A 21,044-nucleotide genomic window follows, 5' to 3' on the forward strand; every position below is an offset into this window, starting at 1 on the left:
GTCGTAAGCGAACACATTTTATCCTTCCGCCACAAGCACGAAATAATTCTATTATCACGCTTTTCGGGGTCAGAACGATTACTCGTGTAGGCATTTTGCTTTTCAGTGCGTATTCTTAATTAGTAAAAGCATATTAGAGACGTGTGCGTTTGTCAGGTTTCATTAAGCTGTGGGACTATAACGATGAAGGCGGCGTGATACGTACTCTAAAATCCCAGCCTGCTCTACCTTCTTTTTTTCCTTCTGTGGAGGCCATGATGGGAGCCTGAGAGTTCAGCTGGAGCTAGAGGAGCGAGAAAAGAAGATGATTTCCCGGGACGGAACTGTCAAATCAGCCTGTACACATTTCTGAACTTTGTATAGTCTCTATACATCGAAGGTGGAGCCTGTCACTTTTTTTCAGATGTGTTCCTGGCAATCAGTCGATGACAATGTTGAATCGTTAGGGGGCTTTTGGATCGAAAAAGGAGGTAGCATTAGCTATTGTTGCTAGCTAGCTGTGCTAGCTAGCTAGTTAGCTAGCGAGCTAGCTACGTCTTAGTGACTGGATACGGGTTTAGAGAACCGGTGAGTTCTCTGTCTTCTTGCTGTCAATCGCGGCAGCTGCCATTGAGCCTTCAGCTTGGACCTTTCACGGCATTCTGAAGTATTTTCCTCTGAGGACACCTGCATGTATTTTATCCGGGGGTGTTTGCAAAACGAATTGCAGGATTGGGAAAGTCGGGCCTCCGCGGAGGAGCAGAGCAAGGCCCGTCTTTATGATCCAGAGGAAGCCTTTCTAATCCTACCGACAGCCACCGCTACTGCTGGCTAGCACTTCTCTGTCAGGACCTGGAAAATTCAGCCGTGAGCCACCGAGAGCAGACCCAGTGACTGCGACGTAAACGGCCAAACCGCCAATACTAGATAAACTTTTCACCAGTTACCCCATATAGACTCCTGTCACCTGCTACAATGTCGTCGATTATAAAAGAAATGGTCAGTCGGAACAAAAGGAGATACCAAGAGGATGGTTTCGACCTGGACTTAACATGTATCCTTCTTAATTTGTAAAGCCTTCGGGCCACTGGTCACTAACATGTTCTAGCTGCACTGGTTAAGAGCACTGGAACCAGTCCGGTGGAGTAACGTGAGGTAGATGGCTCCCCTGCTACTTATCGTAGCTAGCTGCTAGTTGGTCCGACAGCGCAGCTTTGCTGTCACCCAGCATGTTTGAAAGATGGTGGATCTGTCAAAGCGGCACGTATGAATACCACACTAACATCACAGCTGGAAACCTCTGTTAAGCTGGACATTGGTCTCTGTGTTTAAATGTGACAGGGCATTTAGCCTGGGTGAACCTGGATGAAGGTTGTGAAATTGTTAGTCATTTGGCCATATTAAGCATTTTAAATCTGTGCCTCTCGTAAGCATATATGACGCTCTTAGGATTTATTTTAGGGTATGTTTGGCTTTCATTTACATCTGGATTTGTTTAATTTTCTGGTGGGTTTCTTGTTTGTTTTGACACAATCGAGCAAATGGCTAAAGTACTCTTGCCCCTCTCACCTGTGTTTCTTGATGGATTTAATGTTCACTGATGGATATAAACGTTTAAAAACTCCTTTCCCTTTTGTTAAGATGGCTATTAAAATATTTAAAGAAATTAAATTTCAGTCTTCACAGCAGGACTGACACTGACAATAGCTGACCTGGTTCACTGGTGCAGTATTCCCGCTTCTAAAGTTGGTACTTTTACTTACTTGGCTTGTGATAAGCTAGAATAGCAACTGAAGTGGTTGACTTTGGGCAGCAAAGTGTAATTTGCTACAGTGCTTAAAGTTGGTTAATGGTAAAAGTTTCAATTAATATGCCTTTATGTGTTGAGATCGCCTCTGTGAGTCCCAGAGTTTGGCATTTTTGGTTTTATGGCGGAATTAAGTTGTCAGATGATATTCTATTGTTAAAATATATGTATGTATATATATATATATATATATATATATATATATATATATATATATTAAAAGCAAACTAAAAACAATACAAAGCCAGCTTCTCAAATGTGAAAACTTGGTGTAATCAGTTTACTGTAAGAGGAAATTAAGACGTTTGAAAATCCCACCTGGGCTCTGGGACTTCTTCCACATTATTATTGGGCTAAATGGGTGGTGTGTGTGTGTGGGGGGGGTTAGTAATCTAGAATCTGAAATGGCAGATTAATCAATAATGGAAGTTCCAACCCTATCTGGTTCCTTAAAGTATACAAAGAGTTGAGCGGGCTGGAGTGTTTATGTACAGAATTTAATTTTGTTATTGTTAGCAACTTGAAAACCTTGCTGAGTGGCGTGTTTTTTGTTCTTTCTTTTCTGAAAGTGCAGATGTAAAGCTGAGTGCTAGTTACCTTGACTTGACACTATAGATAGAAACATAGTGAAGTGATTTCAGGCAGAGCTGTCAGCTATGATGTATGTGTGACTGCAGATGCTGATGAAAGGCGTGCCTCACAGTATTTGATCTGATGTTTCTCGCCTGCTTTTATAATGTGGTAAATCGAATGTCATGTCTTGTCAGTGGCAGGACTCTTGTGGTGTGCCTCTACAGCTTTGTGCAGGTGTGAATGGGGTACACCACTCAAAAGTGGAATCTTTCTTTGGTCTGAAGCCACCTCTTGTTTGGATGTGGGCCCTTTCGAATTATCCCTTTTATCATGTTTGGCACTATGTCTAAAAACAATATGGGCTCTCTGCAGTTATGTAATGCAGTATCACAGTTCTGGGAATTGCCCTTAAAATAGAGTTGCCAGTGATCTTGTATCATCATTGCTGTCTGAGTGCTTTCTCCCTCTCTTACCCTCTCAACCCACCACCTCTCCTCTCCTTTTGCTCTTTTTCTTTACTACTCCCACTCCTAATTCTCCCTCCCTCTGCTTGCCCCTTTTCCTCTGCTCTCCTCCTTTCCTGTCCTCCCCACCTTAGCTCCTGCTGGGTCCCACTCTCCCTGTCTCCCCCCCTCTCTCGTTCTCAGTTGTGGATTTGGCATATGCATAGAGCTGAGGCAGGGCTGGCTTTTAAGAAAAGGCGTGTCTAAAGCATCAGATTTTTTTTTTTTTTTCCCTCCTACTTGGAGCTTCCTTCAGGGGTCCAACATATGCATCTCTTTCCAGCTGCAGAAACCAAGACCCCCATGCTCTGGGCTGAAGTTCTCCCTGAAGGTTTGTAAAGATCACTTAAAGTCTGACTGGACCCACTTTGCCTGTAGATCCACGGGTTAGAGTAGCCTGTTATAAAGCACTAAAAACCTGTTTTTATCTCCTAATTAGGTTTTTGAGCCCTTAATCGACAGGTTTATTATAGTACAGGATATACAGCTAGGCGGCTGTGCTGAGTTTCAAGGAAGTAGCTTGGCTGTATGCAAATAACCTCAAAGATTTGCTATAGGGCTGGCTTGAATTTATGTACGAGGCCTGTGTTGTGCATAGCCTGGTTGCATGGGGTGGCGTGAAGGCACTTACTGAAATCCTCTGATGGGGTTTTGCTGAAAATTTCCCCAAAAATGGCTGAAACAGCATTAATGTCTGCCGTAGTACAGTTGACCTGGGTTTGTGGAAAACCTTTTTTTTGTACTTGTAGGTCTGCTGATTGAACAATGAGCTGTGTATGCGCACACTGAATCAAAAGAGTTGACCTTGTGGGCTTTTTGCATCCACAGGTACTTGTATGTGCACTGCACACACCAGGAAAGTTGAGGGCTGCATAGAGGCTGCCGGCTGCGCTTTCTCGCCAGAGCTGTCAGATGCGTGTGTCAAATTATTCTGACCAGTTAAAAAGTGATTTGACTCTGAGGGGGGAAAAAACAGTCTGCACAGAATGAAACGCATCCAATTAGAAATATTCAGCCTTTCTATTTTTGACGTTGTGGCACAGGAAGTGTAAGAAAAGGTTGCCCTTTAGTCAGTGGTTAAAGTGTGAAATCCCACAGCTTAGACTGACGAGCAGACTTCAGTTACAGGTAGGCGTTGGAGCCGAGCCTTCAAGACATGCATGCCAACCAAATTATTCTTTTTCAGTGCAATGTGACACTGATGTGCGCCTTTAAGAGTGAATGTATGTCACCATATAATTGGCCATGACATTTTCCCTCACCGTTCTTGCGGAAATATGGAGCCATTTGAAACGCAAACACCACCTTTTTCTGCACCTGCAAATTCGCAGCTCGGCGCACAAAGCATTTTTGTTTTTTGAGTTAACTCCCCCCTTCCCTACATGTGTGACTTCATGTTGTCTGCTTGCAATCTCGCAGATATTCAAATGTCTCTGGCTGAATTCAGACTAGATAAGCCGAACATTTGCGATCATCCCAATATAACTTTAGGTTCTAAAAATACATGCAGGTCAGGGAGCAGAGACTCTACTCATGCACCCACATGTGGGCCTGGCTGAAGCAGGAGCGCTGTTACTCCTGCCGTCACTGCTTGCTTCTCACTGTCAAGGCCATCTGTCACAACATGCACGCACATACTGACCAGCACCCCTCCCGTATTCTCCTGTCTATCCATAACTACAATCACACTCTTATAATGGCATGGACTAAAACTTTTCTCAACCCTTTCACTCATCTCTGCATTCTTGAAGTTGTGCTGTAATGGCAAATTCTTTTAAGCAGTCCTTTCCTTTAAAAGCTTTAGTTCTGATGCTGGGAGCCTTGGTAGTAGCTCCCTCTTGATTTCCTGCAGATTGTACATTTCCTTGACTGCTTGAACAGATATTTACCCAAATATCATTGCAATGGGTTTTCCAGCAGAGAGACTTGAAGGCGTGTACAGAAACAATATAGATGATGTAGTACGGTAAGTGTGATCTTGGTAAAGGGTAATATCACAAACATGCAGTTTATTCTGCAGTACATGAGTTTATTTGTTTTGCTCTGGCACTTTGATCTCACATTGATCTAATGATGATTTTTCTGCGGACAGGTTTTTGGATTCAAAGCATAAAAACCACTACAAAATCTACAACCTGTAAGTTTCTACATTTTGTTTGCATCTGAGCTCATCTTTGTTTACTTACCAGCTTCCTCTTGTGTGATTGCTAACTGGAGTTTTCTGGGGGGGATTTTCTTGACATTTCAGCTGTGCAGAAAGACACTACGATACTGCCAAATTTAACTGCAGAGGTAGGCTGCTTCACGTTTTCTATAAATGCTGTCTTTAAGAAATAAAAGCCCACCTGAAGGCCTGATGATGCACAAGGTCGTCAGATCTCTCAAAATACTCAGCATCTTCCTGCCCACCTTGTCTCTGCTGACCTGTTTGCACTGTCCTCCACCCCCCCACCCCCCCTCCTCTCTCTCATCACAACTTTGCGTGGGCTTGCATCCTGTCACACCTCAGTTGCACAGTACCCCTTCGAAGACCATAACCCTCCTCAGCTGGAGCTAATTAAGCCGTTTTGTGAAGACCTGGACCAGTGGCTCAGTGAGGATGACAATCACGTGGCGGCCATCCACTGTAAGGCCGGGAAGGGCCGCACCGGAGTCATGATCTGCGCGTATCTCCTCCATCGTGGGAAATTCCAGGAGGCCCAAGAAGCACTTGACTTTTATGGGGAGGTCAGGACAAGGGACAAGAAGGTGAGATCACGAAACAAATGCTTTCGATTCAGAAGGCTTTTATTACTTTTTAGAGCAGTTGCATCAAGCAGGGCAGTGACTGATGAGCCACATCCTGCTTAATTGGTTTCAAATTGAAAGTAAATTTTATGTTCAAGCTAAGAAAAAGAGAGAGAGAGCATGCAAGATGACTGAGTTGATTTTCACTAATAATTATCAAGGTTGCAAAGATTTGAACACACATAGAAAACAGAAGCATAATTTCAGGCACCAGTGCTCTGTTTTAAGAAGTAATACATATTAAACGGATAAACTCGAAGGTGATCTCATGTTACATCCTGCGTCCCTCATCTGCGTCGAAACTACAGATGTCAAATTCATTTTGCATTGTGGGCCACATGCAGATACGGCCCACTTTGATCTTAAGTGTGCCGAACCAATGAAACTCCCTTTTCTGTCAGTCTTAAAAAGTTTCACTACACAATTAATCCCCGAGATATTTTAACATAAGTAATAGTAGTGTAGTTTCATCAACACATGTCAGTTTTACTACATGATTAAAAAAATGCTGCTTTGCGCTTAAAATGTAAGAAATGTGTAAAATTACAGAAAAAGACTGTCCTGTAATCATAAAATGAAAAATATTTATTTTCTTTCTTTTTTCTTTTTGCTGTAATCCCACTTTAAAATCATACATTTCTATAGTAGATAGTGACTAATCGGGAACTTTCTGTTATTCGTTTATCTGTTACTTATTTACACTGGTTTAGTATGACTGGTTGTGGGGGAAAAGCCATAAAACTTGTAAAATAATAAAATACACTTAAAAGTCTCAAATTCATGTCATCCTTTCCATTTTTTTTAAAACCGTCCAGTGGGCCAGAGTGGACTCTTTTCCGCGCCAATTCCGGCCCCTGGGCTTCATGTTTGGCACCCCTGGTTTAAACATTGTTGCTTTTGTTTGCAGGGAGTAACGATCCCGAGCCAGCGCCGCTACGTCTACTACTACAGCTACCTACTGAAGCACCAGCTGGAGTACAAGCCTGTGGCATTGCTCTTCCATAAAATGGTGTTTGAGACTCTCCCTATGTTCAGCGGGGGCACCTGCAGTGAGTCACGCTCATGTTCAACTTCAACTCCAATCTAGGGCGTAGGCATGCATACCGCTGTTCAGACAGAGCGAGGGCCTTGCATGTGTGGTGCACCGTGGGGCTAACCCACACTGCAGCGTAGCACCGTAGAGCATTGCAGGTCATCTGTGGTGGAGCCAAGTCGTCCTCTGCTGTTTCTGTTTTATTTATTTTTTAATAGCCTTGTTGAGTACAGCTGAATTTCATGCTGTATTTAACTAACAAGGGCAGCTTTGTATCAATCAAGTCTTCTTGTTACTGCTCACAGAAAAGCCCGGTGAACCAGATCCCCACTGGTTGTCTTAACAAAAATTTCAGATTTTTTTTTTCATAGGAGCCTTTTAAGATTTTTATTAGCTCCGAAAGCTGCAAAGTCGAGCCATTAATTTTAATGTTTTTTTGGCTCCTCTCGAGGGAGGGACTTTTATAGGAGTCAGATTCTGTGTGGTTTCATTTTCTATGCTCGCTATCGAGAAGAATTACAGCATGCCCTCGCATAGAGGAGGGTGCATCCTATAGTAGTAGCTACATAAGCACAGGTTTTACATGTTTCTCTAAGGCCGAACCAGGAAGTAACTTAAAGTCGAGAGGAATTTCGATGGCGGTAATTTTAGCAAACAATAGCGCAGCACTCGGTAAGTCACTGACGGTAACAGCCACTCAGTTATGAGTATTTACATATCACTGCATGTTTGCTCGGAGTTTAATTGATATGACGGCTGTAAAATGATGTCTGCAAACATTTGCACTTGTTCTCCCCTGTTGGCGTAGTGACAAATGCAAGTAGTCCAACCCGTTTGATTTTTTTTTATTTTTTTAAAAACAGCCATCAAAACCAAATGCTTACTGCAGTGCTAACTTTAGTGATTTCCCCAAGTTTCAAAGCAAATAATGTCACTCTTCTCAATTTAATTTCGTTCCCCGTGTTTCATCTTTCATGTTCACATCAATGCAGAATGTTTAGCTGCATGTAGAAAACCTGTTTTAGTGTTTAAATAGTGCTCTGTTTTAGCCTGAGGAGGGGGTTAAAAAAAGTGAAATAATTCTGCTTATCTGCTCAAATGCATCTGAGTCATACGATGTTGTGCTCTCCTCGTATCTGAATTTGTCCATTTTTAGCTGTCGGTCAGAAAAAGCCACCTCTGCTTCCTTCATGTCGGTGACTTCTTTACCCTAACACGTGACTGTGCTGCACACCCCTGACTGTATCGATCCTTCTTTTTTTTTCCTGCTAACCCTCTGCTTAAAAAGGCCCTATTCTGAGTTTGACGTCTTCATATACATGCATCGCTTTTTTTTTCCTGTTTTGCAGTTTGTTTTTCTAGCTTTCCTAGTTCTTAGCTCACTGCAGTGATAAAATAGAAACTAGTTTAATTGCTAGAAACTGCTCAATGTCAAACACTTCTCTCTTTATTGCCACCAAAGAAAACTGACGCATTTTGGTCGTTTGATTTTCAGCAATTTCAAAGTTCCCCCTTTGTTTCTTCCCCTTTGTGTTTCTCATGTGCACACTAGGTGCCTTGTCAAACGTTTTTGTAAGATGCACAACTCTGCTTTGAAGCCACGGATTGAATGTTGTTATTAAGAAAAGCTATGTAGATGTAAATATTTGTGTAGAGCACTTGTGTTTTGTACCTGCTGTGCTGTCAAGCCCCTGACAGGCCAGCCAGGCCCTGTTTGTGATAATCTCCTTCTTTCTCTCTAAGGGGACAGTACCATTAAAAACAGGAGCGAGCCGACCCCTCAGGGCTTCAAGAAAGGGAATTGGCATTGGGGTAAATGAGCCTTTCATCCATTATTATTTTTTCACTCATTTGTTTTTATATGGCCCCAGAGATCCAGCAGGCAGGAGCAGTCTGAGGTAGACATGTTGCTTAGCAGGAAAGGAAAAGCTTAGGGGCACATGAAGTCACCTCCAGCACCACCCTCCACCCTGACAGGAAAAAGAAAGGGTTAAAATTCTTCTAAATGCAACGTGTTGTGCTGGTCCAAGACCAAACCAATGACTGTCTATCAGAATAGGGTCCTGTGTCTCTGGTTCTGGGTCTATTTGGGTGTTACATTTTGTGGCCTGTTAACTTTCCCTTTCTCCTCCTTAATTTTAATATAATGTTTTATCACTTTTTTTTTTTTTGCACTTACTCAGTGGGTGGGAGGTGGTGGTGTGCTGTACCGTTTTCTTTTGTCAAATTCATGTAATAACACTGGTATCCTGTCTCACCCTCCTGATTTACTCCCTCCTCCACTGTCGCTCACTCCTCTTATTGTGCTTTCTGTCTCTTCTCTCCCACTCCCCCCTTTCACAAATCTCACCCATCATGCTCCTCACCCCTGTACAACGTCAACACTTTTTCCAGATCCCCAGTTTGTGGTGTACCAGCTGAAAGTGAAGATTCACACGTCGAACCCCGCTCACACACGGCGCGAGGACAAGCATATGTTTTTTGAATTTCCCCAGCCGCTCCCAGTCTGCGGAGACATCAAAGTGGAGTTCTTCCATAAACAGAATAAGATGTTGAAGAAGGTTAGTTGTCTGTGTTTGGGAAATTTCATTGCGGCTTCATTTGCTCAGTCTAATTTAGGAGCTTATTTCAGCCGCTGCATGCCATAAAGTGACTAGGTCACAGAACGATAAGACTACTAAGCATTTTCACACTTAGCAGGGTGCCAGCAATTACGGTTTTATTGCCACAGTTCTCACGAATAAACCAAAAATCAAAAATGTGGTATTTTTAATATCGTGGGTCTCTGTGCTGCAGGCCAGTTTTGTCCCAAAAACTATTAAAAACAGATCAATTAGGCACACCATTGGCATGTTCCTTCAGGACCACAAGCAGGGCAACTGCAGTTTATTTTGAGGTAAATCCCTCATTCGCTGTCCTGCTGCCATAAATACTGAAATTTATATTAACCCACAGCTGAAAATAGACCCCAAGAAATTCACTGTTTACTCCTGTTTGAGTAGTGTTTGCTAAAAACTACACTGTTAAATGCTCGCTAATTTCCTAAAATGGCTGGGTGCAGTTTTTAACAAACGCTTCTGAAACAGGAGTAGAATAGTGCATTGGTAGAAAGAAATGTACAGGGTGCACAGAGGTTGGAAAATGCTTAAACTGACTAGTGCAAGGCTGGCTTTACTCTGAATTTGTTGACAGTAAAAAATGGCCCATCAGCCATAGCTAGAACGACTGATTTTTGAAAGAAACCTGATCAAAAACCTGTAAAGTTTCCTTTCGATACTTCATTCACTCAATCTGTTGTAACCTCTGCCCCTCCAGGACAAAATGTTTCATTTTTGGGTGAACACTTTCTTCATCCCTGGACCAGAGGAGAGTGGGGACAAGATGGAGAACGGGGCAGTGAACAGTTTAGAGAGCCAGCAGGGGCCACCAGGGCAGGGTCTTCCGGGACAGGGACCTGGACCAGGCCGACCGGGACAGGGCCAACTGCAAAGTGCCGAGTGCAAGGACAACTGGAGAGAAAACTACAGGGAGGAGAAGAAGGAAAGCAGCAAAGAAAGCGACAGGGACAAGGACTATCTCATCCTGACACTTAATAAGAACGACTTGGACAAGGCCAACAAAGACAAAGCTAACCGCTACTTCTCACCAAACTTCAAAGTAAGTGCCATAATCTTTCTGGTGTTGAATAACCGTATATCTGCTGTCAGTTCACTTTGCATTTTTAACTGAAAAGAGCAGTGACGAGACTTGTTTGTGATCATCTCGTCTTGGTTTCCAGGTGAAGTTGTACTTTACGAAAACCGTGGAGGAGCCGAACTCCGAGGCTAGTACTTCAACATCAGTCACCCCCGACGTTAGCGACAATGAGCCAGACCATTATCGATACTCTGACACCACTGACTCAGATCCGGAAAATGAACCTTTTGATGAAGAGCAGCACACGCAAATCACAAAAGTGTGAACTCTTTTTAAACAGGAAAAAGGAAGAAATTATACAGCAGAAAAAAAGGAGAAAACTTGAATATAAACTCAAAAGAAGAACCTTTGTCCCTTCCCTCCCCCAGACGGCAATAGAATATCATCATGTCAAATGCCAATTTTAGGGAAAAAAAAAAGATGAAATATCCTGACCAATATATTGTTTTGTTTTTTCTTCTTTTTTTTTCTCTTTGGCACGGCCATGAACCATGTGCGAGGTATTGACACTGTTGCCCCATGGGAAAAGGTGCTGTAGCTATAAAACTGTGTTTATATATATATACATACATATATGTATATACATATATACATGCATATATAACAAACTTTTTTTGTGTCAAAGACAATGGAAAGAGTACCACAATCAGGAGATGGGAGTTGAAGTGTGGGAGAAGCTAGAATGATATACGAGGACTATGCTGCTCTTCTCCTGTCTAAACCAAGGCCAGTGCTGCAGTCACTTTGTTTCACTCCCTCTCTTCTCCTCATCTTTTACTCTCCCCCACCCTCCATCCTCTCCTCCTTCCTATATTCCTTTACTGTGAATGCTTCTTGTGCTCTTTGCAGGCTGTCTCACGTGACTTTTGGCCTTTGTGCAGTGCAAACTGCATGCGGGCAGTGGGTTGGGGGTGGGCGGGGGTTATAAAGAGGCTGTGATGATGTCTAAAGCATTGCCATTCCTGTTCCCACTGTGTATATGTTAAATTATGCAGAACAAGGCATCCCATGTAATTGTTAATGTTTTTTTTATCCTAAGATAATAAAAATATAATACACAAAACAGCAGGGAGACAAGTGTTTGCAATAATGTTGACACTACATTTCAAGGACAATGGTGAATTTGCATGTATTAGAATTGGCGTCCATCCCTAATAAATGTATGCAATGTTGTCTTTTTTTTTTTTTTTTTTTGATAATGAAAGCAGCTTTGACATGCATCTTCTGCGTGGGGTTCCCCGCTGCTTTGAGTCATGCTCACAAAATTACATCACAGCTTTATGTAATAGAGCTGCTGTTTTCCGTTAATGAAAATCATGCAGAATGAAATGAATTTTTGAAGTGCGCAGTTGTCATCAGGCATCGCGGCTATTGCGGTCTTTTAACTTGACACCGCTGCTGTCAAATAAAGTCGTAATTTTAAGTGACGGCACCCAGACCCTGTAATCTAAATTTTTAACATGTGTGAGACGGTACTTTTGTCCAGAGCGCTGTCCCTGGTGAGAGGGGGAGAGGAAAAAAAATGCTGTAAAGCAGGTTGTCGTTGGAGCTGTGTTAACAGTAACTTCCTGCTTTAAAGGTCAGTGCTGCAAATAGCGAGTGGGACCTGAGTTAGGGAAGTGATGGAAGGATTGTTGTTAGAAGTTCAACTGAGGGCGAAGAGCCCACTTTAAACAAATAACACTGAGTGGAACCAGGGAGCTGCAAGCATCTAATAGCAGTGTAGTGGTGAGAAAGCAGAAATTGGTTGATTATATTTGGAAACATGGCTGCCGATTGGAGTTTGCAACCTCACTTTTGTGGTTTTTGTTACATCCCTGCCAAGCACCAGTAGATTTTTCTGAGAAGCAAACTGACCTCTGAACCCTAATAAAAACATTAACATTTATGAGCCAAAGCAGCCCAACTTCATACCAGAGTATCAGCGCTGCATGTGGAGTGGCTTCTGCTGGTTAATAAAGGCGTTCTCCATATGAAATGAGCAGAGGAAGGAAAGGCTGCCAGCCCAGGAGGGAGGAGTGCGAGGCCTCTGGTAGACGAGCCTGCTCTGCTTGCAGCCTTGTGTGGTTCCCCAAATGAAAGGGTAACAGGATTAACAAGCATGTTGCTGTGATAGCAGTGCAGAAAGTGGCAAGACCCTGGCTAAAGCTTGGCCCAAAGTCTCCTGATAATAAAATAAAGTATGAATTAAACATATATATTTTAAAAATTGTTCCACCCCCAGGGGCTGGCAGTCACATAATCCCCTTCTGCTCTATTAAGACTCGGTCCCCGGCTCTTTCGTTTTGATAGAGACATCAAAGCCAACCAGCGCAGCGTCAAATGAGACAGGCAGCAGTCGCAGGGGCACAACTGTAATTGGCTGAGCCGAGAAGGAGGGAGAGACTGTGGTAGATTAATAATGAATGTGCTGTGCTGGGCTGTGAGACCAGAGAGAGATGCCTCAGCTCTCCACAGGCAGACAAGACTGAAGCGAACCAAGAGCCGTGACTTCAGCCGAGCTTGAGAGTCCAGCTCTTTGCTCTTTGCTTCTGATTGCTACTCTCATCACTTAAACACTCCAGAAACTGCACCTGGAATATGAATCGAAATGTATTGCCTCATTTGAATGTCTTGAGGGCTGGCTCCTCAGAAAAAATGTTTGATTTCCCCCGCATTACCATCTCTCAAGAGGTGAGGCACCAATGGAGAAGCAGGAGATTTGGAGGAATGTTTGCTTTGTATAATGTGAATGTGAATTTTCCTTCCAACTAGTGGATTAAACAGTACATTATACATCCAGCAGAACAAAGATGGAAGATGATACAGCGTTTGCAGATATGATGTGGAAAAACATACATGGTTTGTTACAGTTAGAATCAGCTGGTAAAGACTCCCACAGTTGGATAACTAGCCGTATTGATGGATGTGTTTATGCTTATCCTGAACCTCAGACTAATTAAGAATAATTAAGAGATCTGCTAAGAGATCTGTACACCTTGGTGCTAATTTTTCCAGGTGGTCACTTCCAGTATTGCAATGAAAATAGAAATCCCAGCTGCCCAAAAAATATTCGTCTCACATACCAGAGAAAAACTAATTTTAATCTATAGAAGTACAATCTCTTTAGCACTTAGATAAAAGGTGTGTGTGTGTGTATAAGTGTCCAACGATGTTAAAGCCACTTCAAGGAAGGTTTCATTGATGGCCACTAACAGCGTCAAAACACTGTGCACTTGAATTGTGAAGGGCAAGAAATCAGAATGCGGATGACTGGAATCTGCAATTTACTGACATCTAGTTGTGAGACTTTACACACTGTACCTTTAACTCTTTATGGCATAGATTCAACAAGGTGCTGGAAAAAGTCTCCAGAGATTTTGGTCCATATTGGTAGCATCACGTAGTTGGTGCAGATTTGGCATAGGCATGTTCAATCACTGTGAGATGATTTGAGCTTTGTGGTCTTCTGCTGCTGTAGCCCATCCAAGTTTGACATCCTGTGCATTCACATATGCTCCTCTGCATACCTTGGTTGTATCGGGCGGTGGCTTCTTTTTACCTCGAAGCAATCTGCCCGTTCCCCTGCGACCTCTGAAATCAACAAGGCATTTTCATTTGTTTCAGAGAACTGCCATTCACGGAATATTTCCTCTTTTTTGGACCATTTTCTGTAAAATCTAGAGATAGTTGTGTGGGAAAATCCCAGCAGATCAGCGGTTTCTGAAATACTCAGACCAGCACGGCTGGCGTCACTGATGATGCCACCTTAAATCACTTCTCTTCTCCATTCTGATGCTTGGTTTAAACTTCAGCAGGTCATATTAACTATGTCTGCCTGCTGTTGCTGCCATGTGAGTCCCTGATTAGATATTTGCGATAACAAGCAGTTGAGCAGATGTACCTAATTTATATTTTACTTCCTAGATTAGATAATTAGTGACTAATTAACTAATTAATTCAATGAACTTTGCTCTTCAGTAATCATTTTAACCAGTAAAAATGGTGTACAATGGTGAATAAAAATGCTACAGGGAGGACCTAAAGAGAAAAGTGGGGAAAAAACAGTTTAAATCTCCGGGAGCTCTTGTGACCGACCCCAGAAACTGCAAAATGACAACCAGGTGAATACTTCTGCACCGAGATGTGTCTAAATGATGATACTGAATCAGAATTATACATCAAATGTTCATGAACCTTTTGGGGTTTTTTCAGGCGGTCACAATATTGACTCAATAGGCCCGTGTATTATGTCTTTCTTTTTTTAATTGACATTTATTTATATTTATTTTTCCTGGCATGTATGGCCTTCCACAGTCTAAGCCTCTAACTACTGTGAAAAAAGGGGGAGCTAAAGAAGCTAACACCAAAATACAGAGATTTAAGCATAGTATTATGATGAAATGACAGAGGGGAGGGTGGGGGTCAGTTTGGCCTACAAAGAGAAGTTAAGTCCAAGCTGGTAACCCCATTTCCCTTCCATCTGTTGGTAGCAGTTGTAGAGCATGGCTGCACTCACCAGGACCTGGCAACCCATCCCCCAAGCCCTCTTTCTCTGGCTGACTGCACAGCTGTGTTGCGTTTGGATTAGGCCAAGAATAAAACAGGAAGTAGAAATTAAACAAAAGCTTAAACACACACTCACTCACACACACACACACACACACACACACAGGCGCTGTAAGTTACCAAAGACTCAGCAGCAGCACGAGTGACAGGCTGTGGAAAGAATACACATACTCACACGTGTAGACCATCACACTCTCAAATACACACATATGTATATATATACATATACATAAATATACATATATATATGTATATGTATATATATATATATAATAAATGTACACAGTGACTGCAGTATGAAAAAGTCACACACCGCCTCTAACAAACTAACATGAGCCCCAGGCCAGACCACAAGCATATAATTTCTCCGTGCCCACGCTCATGCTCACACCTATGGTCTGTCTACGTGCTTATTGCCTCTTCATGGTGGTCTGCTGTGAGTCAAAACTCCCCCAAATCTATCTTGTAAGTGCCAATATCAAAGTATTTTTTTTCTCATGGGATGACACATAAATAATAGAAGCCCTCATTCATCACACAAATGGGTACGAATGAGATAAAGACGCCATAAGTTGCTCCGATTACTTATGCATTCACTCTGATTATCATTCGAGCTGGTTCACTTCTCCCATTTTTTTTAATTAATCCGCCACATTAAAGCTGGAATCCCATCCAGCTTTTCTTTGTAAGGAGATTAAGACAAATATCACAACAGACACTGCATTCGTCAGCATATTATTAAACCTATATTGTCCTTTTAACTCGTTCAAAGTACAGAAAGCGCCTTCTGAACACCATAAAATTGAATATATTTTTTGTCATTATTTCTCTCGTTTGTGAACTTCTGCCGTCTCACTTTCAGCAAATCCTGTGCCTGGTTTCTCTTTTTTTTCTTCTTGTGAATGCCCCAAAATAGCCCCTCCGATAGCACACAGGAACTATGGTGAATGAGGAAGTGGAATTAGGAAGAAGAAGGAGACGTTTGGAAACATGTAGCTGTAGGAACGTATGGAGCAGCACAGGGCTGGCTTAGCAGAAACAGTGAAATCCATTAAAGTGCTTCTCGTCATGAGTTTGGACCAGCTGTTAATGAATATACGGTAAATGTTTTCAGATGTAATTTTTACTGTCAAGACCTGAGTCACCTAATGAGTCACACGAGCCCTGCTTTTGTGTGTGTATGTGTGTCTGTGTGTGTCTGAGGGAGAGTTTTTGTTGACATGGATCTGCCAGCATGCTTTGTCAGCCTGTGTGTGTGTGTTTATGTGCGTCTTCATGAATAAGAGAAGCACATGGAAACACTTACTGTATTGCTGTCGCCACTGACCCCTCCCCTTCCTTAAGATGCACAAAAACTCACACACAGACACACACATTCACGCACATACTTATTTCTTCTGTGATCAATGAAAAGCACATATGTGTCCAGTGTACTGAATAAGAGTCAACATTCATAGCCTGCAGCAGAAAAAAAACATGAAAGGAAGCGTATCAGCTTTACCATGAGATACACACACACACACACACACACACACACACACACACACACACACACACACACACACACACACACACACACACACACACACAAATCCCTACAACAGGAACTTGCATTGTGTGTCACTTAGGAACCCAGCAGTGAAAAGTGCTCGCGCTGCAGGGCTTCTTCGTATATCTGTGTGAATTTGTATGCATGTGAAACTGCGTTCGTACGCCAGAGTATATGCATATATCAAACTTTACTTTGACAGGCTCTGTTCTCTACCTGACTTTTACCCTGAAATCTTAGAGCAGGCGTAATCCTTCCCCCGAGCCTCCTCCTCGTTCTTTTCCCTCTCTCCATCTAGTGTCATCAGGAGGGTAATATGAGGCATATGGCTGCTGATGACAGTCCCTAATCCTCACGCTGATAACTGATAGTTACCCGCACGCTCCTCATCTCCATCTCATCCTTATACACCAAGAACAAGGGAGGGAGATGCAAGCTCGTCTGCCGATACTCTTTGCTCAGCCTCACCGTCTCTCCACTCTGTGTCTCTCCCAGCTGAGAGTCATTATCTGAAATGACTGATGTGAGAACGGCTGATGGACAAGAGCGATATTAGTGTTTGTGCTGGAGAGTGAAAGTTTGAAATGGTGCTTCAGAGTTCAGACTTTCGGAGTTCCAGAGAAGAGAAACTGCTTCACGGTACATGAGATATGCGGGGGAGGGGGTATGTAAATACTGTACATCTTGACAGGTTGTAATGATGTAGTGGAAACCCTGACACCCTCAAGCTCTAATAGTTTGTAAAGGTCGATAATAAACACATTCTCTACAAACACAGATCTATATGAATATGCAAAATCTTTAGGGAAAGGACCGTAAACTTTCTGGTTTCCACTGCCAAATGTTGATCACTCATCTTCCAGCTGGCTTCATCTGCACACAGGTAAACAGTCCATGCAGAGCACTGGCTTTATTACAGTGTCAAAACCTTAAGCTATATTTTGACAACATTAACAACTGCACTGTAAGCATGCACCAAACAGGAAATCTGGGCCCAGATTTTTTAAATCCATTTTCTGGATATGAACTGGCTACAGTGAAATCCCCAAACATTAGTTGCTGCCCACAATGGCCATCAGATGATAGCCAATGGCGTCTTAGGGTGCTAAAAAAATGTAATTGGATATTAATGATGCACATTATAAAACCAGCAAACTGTCCCACTGAAAGGCAGATGCAGAGTTGGTGGTTACCTGCATCCCCTACTTCCACACTTGATTTTTGTCTTTAATGGTTCTGTAGTTTAGCAGTTTACAAATTTGCTTAACAAACAAAAGATTCCTAGTTTGATCCCAGGAGGAGGCACTCTGGTTCCTGATGCCAGCCCAAAGGGTAAAAATCTGCCAAATCAAACATGTGGGAGTCTTCCCACTGTGCTGACCCCTTGTGAATAATGGATCAGCTGAAAGTAGCAATCATAAGCAAAGTTCGGGTACTCCAAGCAAGGAGCAACCTGTGGAGCTAAAAAAATGAACCGGGGCGATCATGGCTCAAGAGTTGGGAGTTCGCCTTGTAATCGGAAGGTTGCAGGTTCGAGCCCCGGCTCGGACAGTCTCGGTCGTTGTGTCCTTGGGCAAGACACTTCACCCGTTGCCTACTGGTCAGAGGGCCTGGTGGCGCCAGTGTCCGGCAGCCTCGCCTCTGTCAGTGCGCCCCAGGGTGGCTGTGGCTACAACGTAGCTTGCCATCACCAGTGTGTGAATGTGTGCGTGAATGGGTGAATGACTGGATATGTAAAGCGCTTTGGGGTCCTTAGGGACTAGAAAAGCGCTATATAAATACAGGCCATTTACCATTTAAAGTAGAATAACTAGAGTTCCTCTAGGTGCCACTTGAGGCTGGCTCCAAAAGAGGAGTCAGTCTCCATAGACTTCTGTGTTAAAATGGCCAACTTCATGGCATTAAAGAGCGTTTTTACAGCCTGGTAGAAATTATAGCTTTCACATCTATGGATAGCTTTCCCCTTTATAACAACATTGAGTGGTGTAAAATAAATGCTATAACTAATTCACCTGGTTAGTTATGTTAGGAGCATGACCACATTGACTGGCACCTGATCAGTAAAATCAGTGTCTGCTAAGCTTCACCTTCACTACGTCCAATCATTAAACTGCACCTCTTGACTGTGTGTGCACAGCTGATGCCTTTTAATGTACTATCTGACTAATATTACAGCTTCATCTGAGGTATACCATCCCAGAAGTTGGTGCTTCAGTTTTGATCAATTAAATTCTAGTGATGATAGTTAAACTGACTTAAGTATACTTTCTATAGTCGGACAGCAACAAACCTCAATGTGTGGTGTATGTACTCTTCATCCACCGCCTAACCACCCGGTGTTTCCCCAGTCAATTTATATTTAGAGCAGTCTGTATGTTTGAATGTGTACACTCTTCAGTGTGTGACTTTTATGTGAACTGTGAAGCACTTTGTAGCTCTGTGTTTTGAAAAGTGTTATATAAATACAATCATTATTATTATTATTTTTAATATTATTGCTCCTGTCTAAAAAAGTAATTGGCCCCTGAACCCAATAACCGATCGTGCCACCTCATCGTTCACATCACTGTGGAGGAATTTTGTCGCATTTTTCTTTGCTGAATTGTTTTTATGACATATTGGAGGGTTTTTAGAGCATGAATGGTCTGTTTACAGTCATGCCAAAGCATCTCAGTTGGATTTAATTTCGGACTTTGACTTAGGCCACTCCAAAAAAAGTCATTCAGAGGTGAACTTGCTGGCATGTTTTGGATCATTGTCCTGCTGCAGAATCCAAATGCGCTTAAGTTTCAGGGCACAAAATGATGGAGATACAGTAGTGAGCAGAATTCATGGTTAGTCGTCCGGATCCTGAAGGAGCAAAGCAGCCCCAGACCATCACACCATCACCACCACCATGTTTGACTGTTGGTATGATGTCTTTTCTGAAAAGCTGTGTAAGATTTACACTAGATGTAATGAGAAACATCTAAAAAGATCAACTTTTATCTCCACAGTCCACAGAATATTTTCTCAAAGGTTTCATTGATTATCAAGATGTTTTTGCCAAAATCTTTCCTTGGAATCTGAAACATGTAAGTGTGGCAATTGTGTAAAAAAGATAAAGACATTTTTCCAAAAGTGCAATTCGTTTTTAGACAAAACTAACATCCCATTTAATATCACAGTCAATTATCAGTGAACCTTACTACCCAAGCTGTGATTTCCTCCAGATATGGTTTACAGTGCCAAAGTAACACTTCAAAGCATGATCCAGTCCATGTATCCTAATCATAAACATAAGAAGATGGTCACGGCACCACACAGAAAGCCAGTTTCCTTTTAGACGATGGTATCAGTGGTTGTTTTTCAGAACATCTTTTACAGCGGCAAATATCTTGTGTAAACCAAAAGTTCCCTTTTTCTAATCTGTTGCAGCTTGGTATGCATTTATTTAAACGTTCTGACATACCTGTAAACTACTCGCCTGCCAGTGTTTACGAGGGAAGTTATTTTCATCGTATTGGATGATACCTCTAGAGGAGCCGTGAGCAATGGAAATTTCTAGTGTGTGTGTGTGTATGTGCTTGTATGTACAAACAAGTGACATACTTTCTGGAGGCCTAGTGGGTGTCAGTCACGGGAGTGGGTTAAGCGTGGTCCATCCTCTCATTTAGAGCCTGCCAGTCAGCCAGCTACTCAACCAGCCCTGAAACCAGCCAGCCAGAGCTTTTTAAAGGGCCTGTGATTTGACAGAATCCCGTGGGGGGAGATGCAGGGGATTAGGATTAGCAGCTGTTTCCCCTCAAACAGTGGAGAAGATACGCTATAGCTACGCCACGCTGATGGCAAATTAATAGATGAATAGAACATGCGTGCGTCGTCTCAGATAAAGTGCTAAAGCTCCTTGCTTCATAAATAGTGAGGAAGGTGTCCTTTTCTTGAACCCGGCCGTGTGGATCTGCTGTCACGCACACACACGCACACACACACACAGACACACACTCAGTGAGTAGCAGGGAGGGAAGCAAAGGCATATTGTGGCCGTGAGAAAGGTTTAAAACATCATCACTTTAATCTGGGAGCACAAAGCCAGCTACAGATTATGCTTCTGCCTCTCAAACGATTCTGCAGCAGATCCGGTTTAGATGACCCCCGCTAACACCCTCAGAGACAGGGGCTTTTAACCCCAAACAAACACTGATAGCGTGGCAGCCATCAAATGAGAACACACAGCAAGCACACACACACATCATCCACATCTATGGCATGAGCATTGGCTGTACCCATCCACAGCTTCCAGACACAGAACACACATAGTACATACTGAGGGCTGCGCACAATAATAAACAAACACACAGGCTTATGCCAGTTCCACTTGCATTCATGTCAGGCTATTAAGCAAGACAGGAAACTGTTGCGTATCTAACAGGTCGAGGTAAAAATGACACAACTGCTGGTGTGAAGAGAAAGGCACACAATGTGGCTTTCCCGTAGACCACAAACACTACCTAAAGTAAGAATGGCACTGCTGTGACATTATGCATGCACATGCAAACTGAGTAGGTCATTTTGGACGTTTGTTAAACG

The 21,044-nt window shown here is 42.7% G+C and overlaps 1 protein-coding gene across 2 annotated transcripts; it reads left to right on the forward strand.

The window, feature by feature from the left end:
* The first annotated feature begins 232 nt into the window (after window positions 1-232).
* Window positions 233-11,550, forward strand: LOC116333805 (phosphatidylinositol 3,4,5-trisphosphate 3-phosphatase and dual-specificity protein phosphatase PTEN). Of its 2 annotated transcripts, XM_031757070.2 has the most exons (10): window positions 234-1,033; window positions 4,744-4,828; window positions 4,955-4,999; window positions 5,111-5,154; window positions 5,372-5,610; window positions 6,557-6,698; window positions 8,426-8,494; window positions 9,077-9,243; window positions 9,998-10,339; window positions 10,461-11,550. In XM_031757070.2, the coding sequence occupies exons 1-10, from the start codon at window positions 955-957 to the stop codon at window positions 10,641-10,643; spliced, it is 1,395 nt and encodes a 464-aa protein (XP_031612930.1). In that variant the 5' UTR covers window positions 234-954; the 3' UTR covers window positions 10,644-11,550. The 2 variants fall into 2 exon arrangements, with proteins under 2 accessions (XP_031612938.1, XP_031612930.1); XM_031757078.2 differs by lacking the exon at window positions 8,426-8,494 and having other exon boundaries at window positions 233-1,033.
* The last annotated feature ends 9,494 nt before the right edge of the window (window positions 11,551-21,044 follow it).

Source organism: Oreochromis aureus, linkage group 13, assembly GCF_013358895.1.
Source record: "Oreochromis aureus strain Israel breed Guangdong linkage group 13, ZZ_aureus, whole genome shotgun sequence".
Lineage (NCBI taxonomy): Eukaryota > Metazoa > Chordata > Actinopteri > Cichliformes > Cichlidae > Oreochromis > Oreochromis aureus.

Excerpts from the sequence above, each read along its gene's own strand:
- LOC116333805 (XM_031757070.2), top strand. The coding sequence starts at position 955 with ATGTCGTCGATTATAAAAGAAATGGTCAGTCGGAACAAAAGGAGATAC. Across the intron at positions 8,495-9,076 it reads GAAAGGGAATTGGCATTGGG|ATCCCCAGTTTGTGGTGTAC; the intron begins GTAAATGAGCCT and ends CACTTTTTCCAG. Across the intron at positions 9,244-9,997 it reads AGAATAAGATGTTGAAGAAG|GACAAAATGTTTCATTTTTG; the intron begins GTTAGTTGTCTG and ends CTGCCCCTCCAG.